This window comes from Haliotis rufescens, unplaced genomic scaffold (genome assembly GCF_023055435.1).
Source record: "Haliotis rufescens isolate VD_foot unplaced genomic scaffold, xgHalRufe1.0.p SCAF_1, whole genome shotgun sequence".
NCBI lineage: Eukaryota > Metazoa > Mollusca > Gastropoda > Lepetellida > Haliotidae > Haliotis > Haliotis rufescens.
In genome coordinates this window covers 82505137-82520721 of record NW_025963779.1, presented here as the reverse complement: position 1 = coordinate 82520721, position 15585 = coordinate 82505137, and the positions used below count along the sequence as shown (strand labels likewise).

General features: G+C 40.4%; 1 protein-coding gene across 1 annotated transcript in view; it reads left to right on the top strand.

Annotated features, from left to right (window-relative positions):
• The first annotated feature begins 130 nt into the window (after positions 1-130).
• Positions 131-15585, top strand: part of LOC124136907 (ADP-ribosylation factor-like protein 15) — a 28971-nt gene continuing 13516 nt past the window's right edge. Inside the window, exons 1-3 of the mRNA XM_046502950.2 lie at positions 131-502; positions 10270-10414; positions 15449-15508. Of these exons, the coding sequence (XP_046358906.1) occupies positions 449-502; positions 10270-10414; positions 15449-15508 (259 nt within the window). The 5' untranslated portion in view covers positions 131-448. The remainder of the gene's footprint in view (positions 503-10269; positions 10415-15448; positions 15509-15585) is intronic.

The following is a 15585-nucleotide window of genomic DNA, read 5'->3' as shown; positions in this document are numbered from 1 at the left end:
TCGAGAACTTGTGACTGTTAGACACTTCTCAAACATGGATGTGCCTAGTTTGTAATTTAACCCTAAATGGGCCTCAAATAGCAGGTGCGCGACGTCATCAGTTATAGTGTACTACGTCAAAAACCGCCATACTTAATGTTTTCTGACGTTTAGTGCTGCACCAGGTTGCACTTGTGCCCAAACTTGTTCGATAGAGTCAATTGGCTACTATCAATATGCAGGCACTGCAGAACTGAGGGAAGTAATTGCCAGACTGCTGTTTAAAATGGTTTGACTTTTCCCGTCTTTATGTTTGTGATTAACCGATCTCGCGTTGATGCCACCAGTTCCTGAAAGTCCATGACATTCCATTCTCGATCCTGACAGTCACAGAGCTTACAAGAAACGAATGTAATATTAGACCTGGTTTCCGTCGTTTGTGGTCGTGTCACATCAGTGGTTGTTGGAAATGTGTGACAATATTCAGTTATTCTGTGGACTCTGTCGGATTGGCGTGTACACGGTAAGTGAGTCGACCCTCTAAGCTTTTGGTCTAATCCAAAGTTAGGCCAATGCGAGCAATATTATATGTCGTAGCTAAAAACAAAACGTTTGAAAGCCTAAAGATGATGTTCCTATTTGTTTAGGGTGATGTATGCATTCGGTATTGATTTAGATTATGTAATATGTAGCCACAGGTTTAGGAAAGGAAAGAATCAACTGTCCAGCAAAGACTGCTAGGTATGGGCTAATATGTTCAGAGCTCCAGATAACTTTTTGAGCAATTGACAGAGTTTTCACTCGAAGGTTTCTATTTTGATTGGGTAACCAATAGGTCTTTTCACTCATCTATTCATCACTCTATTGGGTTTTTCCAAAAATGAGTGAACATTTTAAGATTTTTTTTAAAAATGAAATAATTTTTTAGATGTCTAACAGTTCTAAATGTAGGCTTGACTGGGAAAGTAAATTAGCTTGTAATTGTGTTTCCAAAATTATCTCTGTTGTACACATGCTGAAAAAGCTTCAATGGGTAATTATGCAAGCTGTTTTTATACAATGAGTTTTTCAATTAAAGCTTGCGTTTATTTATGAAAGGTAATTGAAAGTAATTCGGTTTTGAATATTTTTCGGGGGTATTTACGCAAATACGCTGCTTATCTGTAGCTCTGTATGTTGCTATAAAAGTGGGGGAAAAAACCTGGTATCCCGAAACACAAGACCACGTAACTAAAATTCTATAATAACAGTCTCAGCCTGCAGCCTCATGTGCAAGTTTTTTCTCGAGATTGTTATACTAGAATTTTAGTTATGGGGTCCTCTGCCCCAAATAACACAGAATGGGACGTGTATTCCACATTAACAAATAATATTAAATTTCACCAAGAGCTTTTATCAGTTGAGTAGCAGGACATACTCCCAAAGGATTAACCTGTGACATGGTCTCTGACAAGAGCCAGACCATTGATTCTGAAAAGAAAATGTGTGTGTGTGTGGTGTGTGTGTGCATGCGTGAGTGCGTGCATGCGTGTGTGCATGCATGTCACTAAACCCAATTTTAAAAAGCATGTGATAGGTTTAAAAAAGAAATGAAAGATGGGGTGGAATGTTGGCGATCTTAATCGCTTAGTGCGGATTATATCTGTTGGCATCACATTAACAATGTTTACGACTACCTTCAATTACACTCTGCACATTCTATAGTGGATTGTGTAAGAGTTCCGCTGATAATTGTCTATAATTGTTGATAATTTGTCTGGCACAACCAGCCTGACACTATCATTACTCATGTCATCAAATCATAGTCTGCCTAAGTAGTGACAATAATCTGTGCTTTCCACAGCTGACTGGCATGACTTCTGGTATTCTGCTTTTTCTGCGACCATTATGATTATATCTATGAGGGTCTCCTTATGATACATATGTAAATATGCATTGACACCACTTAGCGCCAGAGCTACAGATAAGCAGCGTATGTGTGTAAAATACCCCCCAAAATATTAAAAACCCAATTACTTTCAATTATCTTGCGTACAGAAACGCGTGCATTAAAGGACAAACTCAAATGTATAAACACAGCACCTGAAATACCCAGTGAAGCTTTTCAGCATGCGTACAAAGGAGCTAATTTCCGAAACACAATTACAAGCTAATTTACTTTCCGAGTCAATCTTATATATTTAGAACCGTTATATACATCTAAAACATTATTTAATTTTTTTCAAAATCTTAAAATGTTCACTAATTTTGGGGAAAAAACAATAGAGTAATGAATAAATGAGTGAAAAAATATTGGTCACCCAATGAAAAATGTAATAACCCAATTAAAATAGAAACCTTAGAGTGAAAACTCAATTTCTTGAAAGGTTATCTGGAGCTCTGTAGTACTATATATATAACAGAACAATATACCATATTTCCACTAATAGATGTGCATGTATATTTACCATCTATTTAGTGAAGCATCCACTTTGAGCTGGTCTGTGATCCCCAAATATTGTGCTGAGTCCCGGGGCGGTCGGGTAGTCGAGTGGTTAAAGCGTTCGTTCATCACGCCGAAGACCTGGGTTCGATTCCCGACATGGGCACAATGTGTGAAGCCCATTTCTGGTGTCCCCCGCCGTGATATTGCTGGAATATTGCTAAAAGCGGCGTAAAACAATACTCACTAACTCACTGTACTGAGTCCCCTGTACTAGAAAAGAGATACATAAACCTTTGATAAATCACTGCTACCAGCCACAGACCCATCATGTCTGTTATTTCTACACCTGTATTGTAGTTACACTATTAATATCACTTGTCGCTTGCTGTAAATTATTTACTAATTTGTCATACACTTAGAGCTGCCCATTCTACCTGATCTTGTACCAGGACACAAGTTGCTGGAAACTAAATATTAGGGTAAAATATGTTATATTTGGGATTAAGCTTTCTTAGTAAAGTACAAATGCTAGTACTTTTTTGGTCCATCTCAGAGTGAGGCACCAAATCGCCATCACACAAAGTCAGCGACCAAAGTCGCTCGGCCACTAAGGTTTCCGCCAAATGGAAGTCTGACAACTGGTAGTCTAGATCAGGTATTTCGTGTACCCCTCTGATATGTATATAACATTAGGGAGTGTTCCTCAACAGCAGTTGAAACTAACAGTTTTAGTCTACTAGTCCATATAATGATAACATATAGCAAATCCCTTAAAATGGCAAATTTCTACTAGTCCTTATGATACCTTTACTATTGGGCAGTTTGGCAAGGACTACAGGGCCAATGCCAATTTCTAACGCTGCTCAAGGAGGAGTGCATATTATGATGGATGTGGTAGTGGTATATATTATATACACTCATCTTATTAGCGAATGTCAACAGGCATGTGTGATTCCTGATCCATGACAATTCTCCCCCAGACCAAGGCACTTTATTGTTATGGTTGTGATAGAGAAACCCAATGCAGTTTAACTGTTAAAGTCTTCAGTTAGACTTGTTTAGAGTTCTTCAAGTATCAGGTACAGTTTAGTTCAATAACATGACCTTCAGGTTACCATGGTTACCAGAAGGACAAACGTAGCATCATTGCTTATTTGTTCAAAGAAATTGTAGATTGTCACAACTAATATTACCAAAAGTTCATCAAAAGGTTTAATATTATTTTGACGTAATATAATCATAGGCGGGTCCGGTTGTGCTGTCAAATTCATGAAACACGATGCTTTTACCACTAAGTAGAGCACTCTTACGTTACATAAATAGGTTGCCCATGATCTGTGATACAGACGTGCTATGTCAACATCCTGGACCCGCCTCTCACCAGGACTAAAAGTCAAGTGTCTTTATGCATGTTATATTGGGGTCTGTTCTTCGTTGTGCACCATAAACATACCCTCAAAACACTGGACCAGTGCCGCTCAAACTTCACATGCTCGTTCCCACCATTGACACCCCAGTTTGTTCATGAAGTTCAAATCACATTTTTAATATAAGGCTTCTCTTTTGAATTTATTTAGACCATGTTCTTCAATTCTTTCAAAATGTATATTTGGTTTCTCTGAAATTGATTGACCCTGCTGACCGAGGGAGCTGAACTTTGTATGTTTCTCCTTAGGATGAAATCATATTTTGTTCATTTCATTAGAGTTTAGTATTCATGCAGAAAATATTTGAATATCAACTGAACTCTGAGAGCAACTTTTGAAAAGTCCTTTCCATGAGTCCACAATGATGACCTGCTGCATCTTAACGGTGAAAGTGGTCGTCCATATGGACATATCAAGAGTCCATCATCCACTTCAAACAAGCAGTGTCCAAAATAACTGCCTGCCCGCCGGCCCGTGGCTGGTAATTTTTCTGTCGAGCTGCATGAAATTTTCCTCCACCTGCCCAACTCTCTGGAAGATAATTTTAAGACAACTTATGTCTTCAGTTTTCTTATAACTCCTTGTAGGCTTTCAAGTTTTTGTTTGCATTAATTAATTTAATTAAGCTGAATATTGACATGATCTGTCTCTTAGTTTTGGCGATTTGTCAATATTCAAAATTGGTAACTTTGAAGATGGGCAGGCAAAACTGTATTTTTCAGTCTGTAGAGGTTCTCAACATATACTAGGGGCGGTCGGGTAGCCTAGTGGTTAAAGCGTTCGCTCATCACACCGAAGACTTGCGTTCGATTCCCGAAATGGGTACAATGAGTGAAGCCCATTTCTTGTGTCCCCCCGCTGTGATATTGCTGGAATATTGCTAAATGCGGCTTAAAACCATACTCACTCACTCACTCACTTTCAATATATACCACTTTGAGATAAGGATACACTGATGATAGCCATTAAACATAGTTTGATCTTGTATATAACATTGGTTTTACTTGCACATAGGACAGGCATTGAAAATGCATGGCACAGCAACATCATAATCCAGCGTGAAGTGGGCACCCCTAAAGAAAGCCTCACAAGGTTTAGTTCTATGATGCACTGTTATGATGTCACACCACTCATGGTGACAAAGAAAGTATTACGGCAATCAACTGTAGAAAAGTGTCAAATTTCTACCTCTCTGTGCTCTCTAAAAGTTTCAATACTCCTGCTTTGTTAATTTCTATTGTGTTCCAAATGTATTGACACACATACTTGGAATATTGTAGTAACCGCAACTCTGCATTGTGTAACCCTTAATTGTACGTATTGTAAAATTGTGCATATAATTATTTTATAAGGCCTCCCGACAGTGACTGTGAAAGAAGTCCTTTTCTATGAGTATTAGTTTCTGCGGTAATGCAGCCCTGAAATAAGAGGTGGTTATTGGGATTTGATACCTCTGACTGACCTATCCCAAGTCCATGGTAGAATTTCAGTTACACAAATAGTTTACAAATACAGATGATTGATTGGACACAGTAATTCGTGGGAAAGATCTGCATCACTGTATAGAAGGCTGTGAGCATTAGCTAGCTTTGTTCATAAAGCACATCAATAGTAAATACTGAAAACAGTTCTCACAGGGGGACAGGATGGCCATTCCTTCATCCCGACCTCAATTAAATCATCACTCAGAGATTTAGTATGAAGAATATTCAATCTTTGCTTCCGTTAGAAAAAAGCCCTGAGGGCATAGAATTAGAACATGCATTTCCTTTTCCTTGATTAATAATTTGCCACTATCTCATTTTTGTCTTTCTCTTACAATGTCATTCCAAATCCTGATTGCTGGCATCTGGCAAATGCTTTCAGGCATAAACAATAAGACCTGGGTTAACTCTGCATTTCCCAGGGTATTATAGCGCCATTTGATTATGATAAACACCCTGAATCTATCTGACGCAAAGACATCACCACCGCAATCACTCATCACTAACCCTGCACTCACAGCCTCTTACTCATGAGCTTGACATTGACAACCAATAAAAATTGCTCTTGTGAACAAGAATTTCAATATTGTTACAGATCTACCTTCAATATTTAAGGCCTTATACGAGCGCGTCCTCAAAACATTTAGTTACATAAAAAATCTGTTATTAATGAACTTGTTGCTGTAAGATGTTTTTTCTGGGTATCGAGATAGTGGGAGGGAAGTCATCATGCCTTCAGGCGTTCCTAGCAAGCTCCTCACAGCAATGTCTCGTTCGCGGAGCTCTCCATACTATCGCTGCCACCAGTCAAAACTCCCCACTGTGATAGGTCGCCCCAACCATGCTTGGAGTTGAACTCGCAACCGAATGACCGTTATGTTTACAAACAAGTGACGACTGTCGTGACGTCGAATACACTTACCCCTGCTAAATTACTTTCTTTGTTTGTCAATTTGAATTTCTATTTCATTAAAACTATCGTGTTATTGATATAGTAATAATGTAAGGGAGAAGTGGGTTGATTTTCCGTTAGTCTGCAATCTCGAACGAATCTGTTTATACAAACAACAAAGTAAATTCATCTGGAAAACATGGTCAGTCGTAAACCTTTTCAAAATTCACTATCATGGCATTCCCAAAGACATAAACAAAAGTATGAGCGTTACTACATTTGGGGTTAGAGGCCAAATTTCAAGATTCTTGTAATGGACGCGCCCACATTGGTGGCAGCGATGTTACCGAGAGTGTAACGAAGGTGTCACGCGCTGGGAAGGAGCTAGGCGTTCCTAATTGTAGTTGAAACTGCACGACACACAACAAGTCAAGTGATGTTGGTGCCTGTTTCTGTCACGAGAGAACAGTGTCATTCAAGTGTCGAGGAAGTTTATCATAATAGCTTGGAGAAATAATACACTGGGTAATGAAGGATGCCATGGACTATACATTTCCATGCTGCAGAATATCTGTTCTGTACAGTGGTATAACCTAACAGTTTTAGCCCACTCTTCCTTATAATGATAACAAATTGCCAGACCCATAATTATGGCATATTTCTGCTAGTCCTTATGATACCTTAACTATTGGGCAGTTTGGCAAGGACTATATGACCAGTGCCAGTTTCCAACGCGGCTGTATGGTTGAGTTCAGTGTGTGCAGTCACAGTAGCACTGGCCCTGGGGATTCAGGGTTAGATATGTCCCTTACAGCTGGGGCTGGGATGGGGTACTCGGGTTGGGTGGGTCCATTCCGGGTACTCATGGAACTACCCGGACATGCGGTTAGCAGGGCTTTATTTAAGGAACCTAACTTCACCAGGTGCATGTTGACTTGAAAAGCACCAGGATGAACCAGGTCCTCCCTGGTCTCATAAATTTATCAAAGTTTACACATACATGCATAAAATAGTCTAAAGAAGAAACTGTCAGATCTCTGATGACTGTCATGTGTCACAATTTACACATTATTCAGGGATTAGAAAGAGTATCTTGAATAATTTTTTGAGGTACTGAATGTGTTCAAAGTTGATGTTGTGTGGACAGGAAAGGTTTATAGTCAGATAAAAATTTGAAGTTTTTGGTGCATATAGACAAAAATATCAGGTTTCATTTTTCAATAATAAGTTGCACTGGTGCATGTTTTATATAGCGAAATTGAGCCCTGTTTAGTCATGTGATATATTGTTAAATGATTATAACCATGATAACGTTGTTACAGTAAAACTAAAATTCATGTTCACAGCAGTTTCCAAGTGTTAGATTTTGAATTACACAAATTGTGAGTAAACTGTGCCCGTGTTTCGTCAGTGAGAACATGTGTCAGGTTTGTGCAAGTGTGTAAGTTTTCCCTGACGGGAAGTCCCTTGGTTTAAAGTACACATTTAGATTGTTTATGTTTTCATTTTTTCGGGTCATTTAGAGGCGTGGTGTCGGACGCCTCAATTCGATGTGTACATTTGTGCCAGTATGCTTGGTTCGAATCCTGGAATCGCTCCGTTTAAGATCTAAGGTCTGTCCGCACCATATTCATACGCACACTACAAGTTGCTAATGTTTGCATTTCTTCCTGACTACCCATGCATTCCTACTGACTTTTATGTGTTTGAGTAAAGATAAAGCTTTGTCAAATTCAGTGTATGCATCATAAGATATGTTTCAACAAGAAGCTGAATAGTTTTTACCAGGCCTCGGAAAGAACAATTCCCAATCAGACATTTTGTACCAAACTCTTGAGACCTACAGTGGGTACCTGGGTCGGGTCAGACATAGGGGGGTCAGGTACCTGGGTAGTAAATTTGGACTTGGCCCATCCCTACTAGGAACCTATGGTGGTTGTAAGAGGCGACCAAATGGATCAAGTGGTCACTCTTGGTGACTTGGTTGGTTTGGTGTCGCCCGTGAAGATCCGAGGTAGAATAGGTCTTCAGCAACCCATGCTTGCCGTAAAATGCGACTATGCTTGTCGTAATAGGCGACTAACCGGATTGGGTAGTCAGGGTCGCTGACTTGGTTGATGCATGTCATCGATCCCAATTGCTCGATGCTCATGTTGTCAATCACTGGATTGTCTGGTCCAGACTTGATTATTGACAGACCGCCGTCATATAGCTGTAATATTACTGAGTGTGGCGTTAAACAACAAACAAACAAACATGGTTTGATGTCATCGTACAACGGCAGCTTGGATCATTGGTCTCAATATCAATCACTGGATTGTCTGGGCAAGACTTGATTACTTACAGGCTACTATCATATAGCTCGAGTAATGGTGAGTCTGGTGTAGACAAACAAACAAACAAACGTAGAAGTGTAAGTGTGATGTGACATGAGAATGTCCCCAGTGGACTGCTACAGCATCCTGTTTGAGAGGCTGAACTTTGTGGGAAGCCACACAATGGGAAGTGTTGTTCAAGGACTGCTCATGTGGCTCCAGCTGTAGACAGTTGCACACATACTTCAGTTTCATGTTAACATTTCACACAGTGGTGACACTTTAACCAGGCGATTATCTGTGATGAAAAACAAAGTGCAACAACAAATTTGGAAATAATCAAAACAGTGTAATTTTGTTCAGTAATTGGATTTTTTTAAAGGTTTTATTTTCCTTATTTCTGAAGTATATAAATGTTGTATTTTAACATTGCCTTCCCAATGTTCATTATGATGTTGTTAATTTAAACATTAAGACCTCTTTCTCTTCGTCAAATTTTAGGGGTACGGGCCATGTTTAGTGATCAGTGAAGTATAGGCCAGCCTAACAAGGGAACCACATTAGTTATGACTGTATTAACTGAGAATTGTTCCTTGTTCAATGTTTGCTGACATATGAGAGCGAATATCAGCCTCTGAGCAGGTCCAGATGAATTCCTGATAATATTGCACACATTAATTACATTATCAAAGAGTAGTAGCTGTGTTGAGGTATTCATTTCATTCCAAAAGCCAGTGAGTGATTATTGTGTATGAGTATTATGTGTAGGATGAAAATGTAAAAACTGGGAAATACCTTTTGGTGAATGAGTTACAGCTCTCGGAGAGAATTAACTTGTTTGTTATGGTTAGTTGCTAAGCAGTTCATTTGTTGTAAGACCACTACAGCCTTGTCTCCATGGTATAATGAGAAGTTCAGGCCCTATCTTCCTCTTGTTTCACGGAGTGTGTGAACATGCAGAATGAGTATTTTAGTCATATCACCTTCAGTGTGGGAGGATAGTTTAAGGTAACACAGGTCCTACCAATGAGGTTTTTTTTTTCTTTTTCATTTTACAAGACTGACCGCTGAGATTTTATAATTACTGTTTGTAAGAAATGGTAAATACAGTGATCCCTCGCTACAACGCTACCTGTACGCTGTAATATGTATAAAAATCTTCTTTATTCTAAGGAGATACCGAATCAGTTATCTTTCGTTGTCGTTTCGCATTCATACTGCTGTTATGGTGTGACTTACAAGTTTCGTTTTCATTCCTCAGCAGTACTGATCTGGAAGGGTTTTTTATTTTGTTTCAACCCCTGCATTGAATGTTAGGCCAACAAATTTGTAGACCAACTGACACACAAAAGGGGCAACTTCCCACTTGGACCCTTGTGTATGAGTAGGATGGTGGACAACAAGGATCAAAATTGGTGGGTCGAATCTGGGACCTAAGGGACACAACTCTGTACATGCAAGTGCATGTCAATCAGGGCCAGTGAATGTGACTATTGATCGCCCCACACGGTCGGAAAAGCTTCTGTGTTATATTCTAACGCTTGTATTTCTTTAATATGAAATACCATATTTGTGTTGTTTTGAACTTTATATATTGTTTTCATCAATGTTATTAACCTTGCCAAACCTTTTGTAATTCAAAACTGAATTATTATGTTTGTGAGAACTAGGTGAAAACACTAAGATCACTCTGTGAATTGAAATTTAATGTCTTGATATGTTAAGAACATTCATACTTATATTTCAGTTGTATCGCCGACTGTGTTGCAAGAGCAGCCCGGAGACAAAGCCCAACTTCAATGTGCTCTGCATCGGGCTGACGGGGGCTGGGAAGAGTGCCCTACTGGCTCTGCTCAGCGGGGATGAGTTTCACAACATTCCACCCACCGTGGGTAAGTCACCGGGCATCAGGGGGTGGAGGGTTGTGTACGTGGGGGTGGGGAAGAGTGCTGGCTCTGCTCACTGGGGATGAGTTCCACAACATTCCACCCACCGTGGGTAAGTCAACGGGCATCAGGGGGTGGAGGGTTGTGTGCGGGGCAGGGGAAGACTCCTGGCTCTGCTCAGTGGGGATGAGTTCCACAACATTCCACCCCCCGTGGGTAAGTCACAAGGCATCAGGGGGTGGAGGGTTGTGTACCTGGGGGTGGGGAAGAGTGCTGGATCTGCTCAGTTGGGATGAGTTCCACAACATTCCACCCACCGTGGGTAAGTCACAAGGCATCAGGGGGTGGAGGGTTGTGTACGTGGGGGTGGGGAAGAGTGCTGGATCTGCTCAGTGGGGATGAGTTTTACAACATTCCAGCCCCCGTGGGTAAGTCACAAGGCATCAGGGGGTGGAGGGTTGTGTACGTGGGGGTGGGGAAGAGTGCTGGATCTGCTCAGTTGGGATGAGTTCCACAACATTCCACCCACCGTGGGTAAGTCACAAGGCATCAGGGGGTGGAGGGTTGTGTACTTGGGGCTGGGGAAGACTCCTGGCTCTGCTCAGTGGGGATGAGTTCCACAACATTCCACCCACCGTGGGTAAGTCACTAGGTATCAGGGGCAACGGCACTAACATCTGTTCTCAAATTAGTGAAATGTTGCACTGAAAGAATAAGGAAGTTGAACTGTTTTCGTTGTTTCTATAGCTTCTAAGATGCCACTGAAAATAAACAAACATTACATGTGTTGGTAGGAAACAAGATATTGTTGCAGAGTTTGGGGAGAGCATGTCACAAAACAATGACATGATCATTCCTTCATTTCAATGAGTGACAGCGGGCATGTATACGAGATGTTCAGTCCATGCACAAGTCTGTACAAAGGAAGTGACTATGTGAGAAGCACATCAGGCATAGGAAACAGGTTATAATATCATCTTACAAACTTTCGGCAAGACATGTTTTTATCACCTGTGATTGACAAAATGGTTTTCCGTGGGCGAGTGAAATATAGTTTTAAAGATGGCTTGGGGCTCTGTGTTTCACTTCTCAAAGTTCTAACAAGATTTCGGTGATCAACATAAAGCATTTCCCCTCTTAGCTCCGTCTCTGCAAACAAAACAGAAATTGCTTCAGCCATGGGCAAAGTCAGTGCGGACTTGGCCATCAAAAATAGACCTGATCTGATCCAGAGTTGGACATCAAAAGTTGGGAGGGTCGTAATTGTTGCCCAACTCTAAATAAATGAGATGAAATGTCGGTGAGTGTTGGCGGAACGAGTTCGGTACAAGTGCCGATGGGCAAAGAAGCCATGTTATTTGATGATGGTGAAATGTCACACAAATAGTGTGGCAATACAAAAATGTTCATTTACATGCTGACACAAGCAGAGTTCCAAACTTTATTGATTGGAAATAGTCTGTACCATCAGCTCGACATACAGAGTCTTCTGTCTTCTGCAGCAGGATGCCATCATTACATCCTGGTACTTGTCAAAATCAAAGTGGCCTCACTGCTTATTGTGTTACTGTTGTGGTATTGGACATTTAGCAACTGTCCCTAACCTTATGAAACCAAGGACGTGAAGAAGCTGAAACCCTGCATGGTTGATCCCGCAATTAGACTTTTTCAAGATGGTTCACATCATCTCAGCCTAATGTGTAGTGTGCAGCATGGCAGCCATGTTGATAAGACTATTTTTGGCTCTTGGCCCCCAGTTTTAAAGATAATGTGATGAAATTGGATATGTATGATATGTGAAACATTTACTTTTTATCTTTTTTAAATACATTTATATTTCAGTGACATTAATCTGATTTTGGCAATGCCAGCTAATGTATCAATTTCATTTTCTGCTTTTTCTCTTAAACAACAAGACTGATTAAACTTAACGTTGAATTTGTACAGATTGTCTCCATCCAATGTATAGTTTGATAAGGGAATTTTTTGCCATTGGTAGGTGGTTAGTTTGTCTAGTATTGGTTTAAGATTCTCAATTTTTGGATGGTGTTCAACATGTTGAATGACTGGATGGTGTTTGTGTTGAATGACTGGATGGTGTTCATGATTTTAAATGACTGGATGTTCATGTTGAATGACTGGATGGTGTTCATGTTGAATGACTGGCTGGTGTTCATCATGTTGAATGGCCGGATGGTGTTCATCATGTTGAATGACTGGATATGTTCATGTTGAATGACTGGATGGTGTTCATCATGTTGAATGGCTGGCTGGTGTTCATCATGTTGAATGACTTAATATGTTTGTGTTGAATGACTGGATGGTCTTCATCATGTTGAATGACTGGATCTGTTCATGTTGAATGACTGGGTGGTGTTCATCATGTTAAATGACTGGATGGTGTTCATCATGTTGAATGACTGGATGATGTTCATGTTGAATGACTGGTGTTCATGTTGAATGACTGGACGGTGTTCATGTTGAATGACTGGATGGTGTTCATGTTGAATGGCTGGAGGGTGTTCATCATGTTGAATGACTGGATGTTCATGTTGAATGACTAGATGGTGCTCATCATGTTGAATGACTGGCTGGTGTTCATCATTTTAAATGACTGGATGGTGTTCATGTTGAATGGCTGGATGGTGCTCATGATGTTGAATGACTGGATGGTGTTCATTATGTTTAATGACTGAATGGTGTTCATGTAGAATGACCAGATGGTGTTCATCATGTTGAATGACTAGGATTTTGTATATGTTGAATGACTGGATGTGTTCGTGTTGAATGACTGGATATGTTCATGTTGAATGGCTAGGTGGTGCTCATCATGTTGAATGACTGGATGGTGTTCATTATGTTTAATGACTGAATGGTGCTTATCATGTTGAATGACTGGATGGTGCTCATCATGTTGAATGACTGGATGGTGTTCATCATGTTGAATGACTGGATGGTGCTCATCATGTTGAATGACTGGATGGTGTTCATTATGTTGAATGACTGGATGGTGTTCATCATGTTGAATGACTGGATGGTGTTCATCATGTTGAATGACTGGATATGTTTATGTTGAATGACTAGGTGGTGCTCATCATGTTGAATGACTGGATGGTGCTCATCATGTTGAATGACTGGATGGTGTTCATCATGTTGAATGACTGGATGGTGCTCATCATGTTGAATGACTGGATGATGTTCATGTTGAATGACTGGATGGTGTTCATCATGTTGAATGACTGGATGGTGCTCATCATGTTGAATGACTGGATGGTGCTCATCATGTTGAATGACTGGATATGTTCATGTTGAATGACTAGGTGGTGCTCATCATGTTGAATGACTGGATGGTGCTCATCATGTTGAATGACTGGATGGTGTTCATGTTGAATGGCTGGATGGTGCTCATCATGTTGAATGACTGGATGGTGTTCATTATGTTGAATGACTGGATGATGTTCATGTTGAATGACTGGATGGTGCTCATCATGTTGAATGACTGGATGGTGCTCATCATGTTGAATTACTGGATGGTGCTCATCATGTTGAATGACTGGATGTGTTCGTGTTGAATGACTGAATGATGTTCATGTTGAATGACTGGATGGTGCTTATCATGTTGAATGACTGGATGGTGCTCATCATGTTGAATGACTGGATGTGTTCATGTTGAATGACCAGGTGGTGCTCATCATGTTGAATGACTGGATGGTGCTCATCATGTTGAATGACTGGATGTGTTCATGTTGAATGACTAGGTGGTGCTCATCATGTTGAATGACTTGATGGTGCTCATGTTGAATGACTGGATGTGTTCATGTTGAATGACTAGGTGGTGCTCATCATGTTGAATGACTGGATGGTGCTCATCATGTTGAATGACTGGATGTGTTCATGTTGAATGAGTAGGTGGTGCTCATCATGTTGAATGACTGGATGGTGCTCATGTTGAATGACTGGATGTGTTCATGTTGAATGACTAGGTGGTGCTCATCATGTTGAATGACTTGATGGTGCTCATGTTGAATTACTGGATGTGTTCATGTTGAATGACTAGGTGGTGCTCATCATGTTGAATGACTGGATGGTGCTCATCATGTTGAATGACTGGATGTGTTCATGTTGAATGACTAGGTGGTGCTCATCATGTTGAATGACTGGATGGTGCTCATCATGTTGAATGACTGGATGTGTTCATGTTGAATGACTAGGTGGTGCTCATCATGTTGAATGACTGGATGGTGCTCATCATGTTGAATGACTGGATGTGTTCATGTTGAATGACTAGGTGGTGCTCATCATGTTGAATGACTGGATGGTGCTCATCATGTTGAATGACTGGATGTGTTCATGTTGAATGAGTAGGTGGTGCTCATCATGTTGAATGACTGGATGGTGCTCATGTTGAATGACTGGATGTGTTCATGTTGAATGACTAGGTGGTGCTCATCATGTTGAATGACTTGATGGTGCTCATGTTGAATTACTGGATGTGTTCATGTTGAATGACTAGGTGGTGCTCATCATGTTGAATGACTGGATGGTGCTCATCATGTTGAATGACTGGATGTGTTCATGTTGAATGACTAGGTGGTGCTCATCATGTTGAATGACTGGATGGTGCTCATCATGTTGAATGACTGGATGTGTTCATGTTGAATGACTAGGTGGTGCTCATCATGTTGAATGACTGGATGGTGCTCATCATGTTGAATGACTGGATGTGTTCATGTTGAATGACTAGGTGGTGCTCATCATGTTGAATGACTGGATGGTGCTCATCATGTTGAATGACTGGATGTGTTCATGTTGAATGACTAGGTGGTGCTCATCATGTTGAATGACTGGATGGTGCTCATCATGTTGAATGACTGGATGTGTTCATGTTGAATGACTAGGTGGTGCTCATCATGTTGAATGACTGGATGGTGCTCATCATGTTGAATGACTGGATGTGTTCGTGTTGAATGACTAGATGGTGTTTGTGAAGAATGACCAGGTTGTGTTCATCGTGTTAAATACTGGGTGTCTTTTTTTCAGGTTTCAGTATCAAAGCTCTGATATTTGATGACTGCATATTGGATGTGAAGGAATTGGGAGGTATGTTACAAGTTTTATGTTTATTGATTTGATAACATTGTACCAGATTTTAATAAGTTTGGAGCATCTCTCCTATA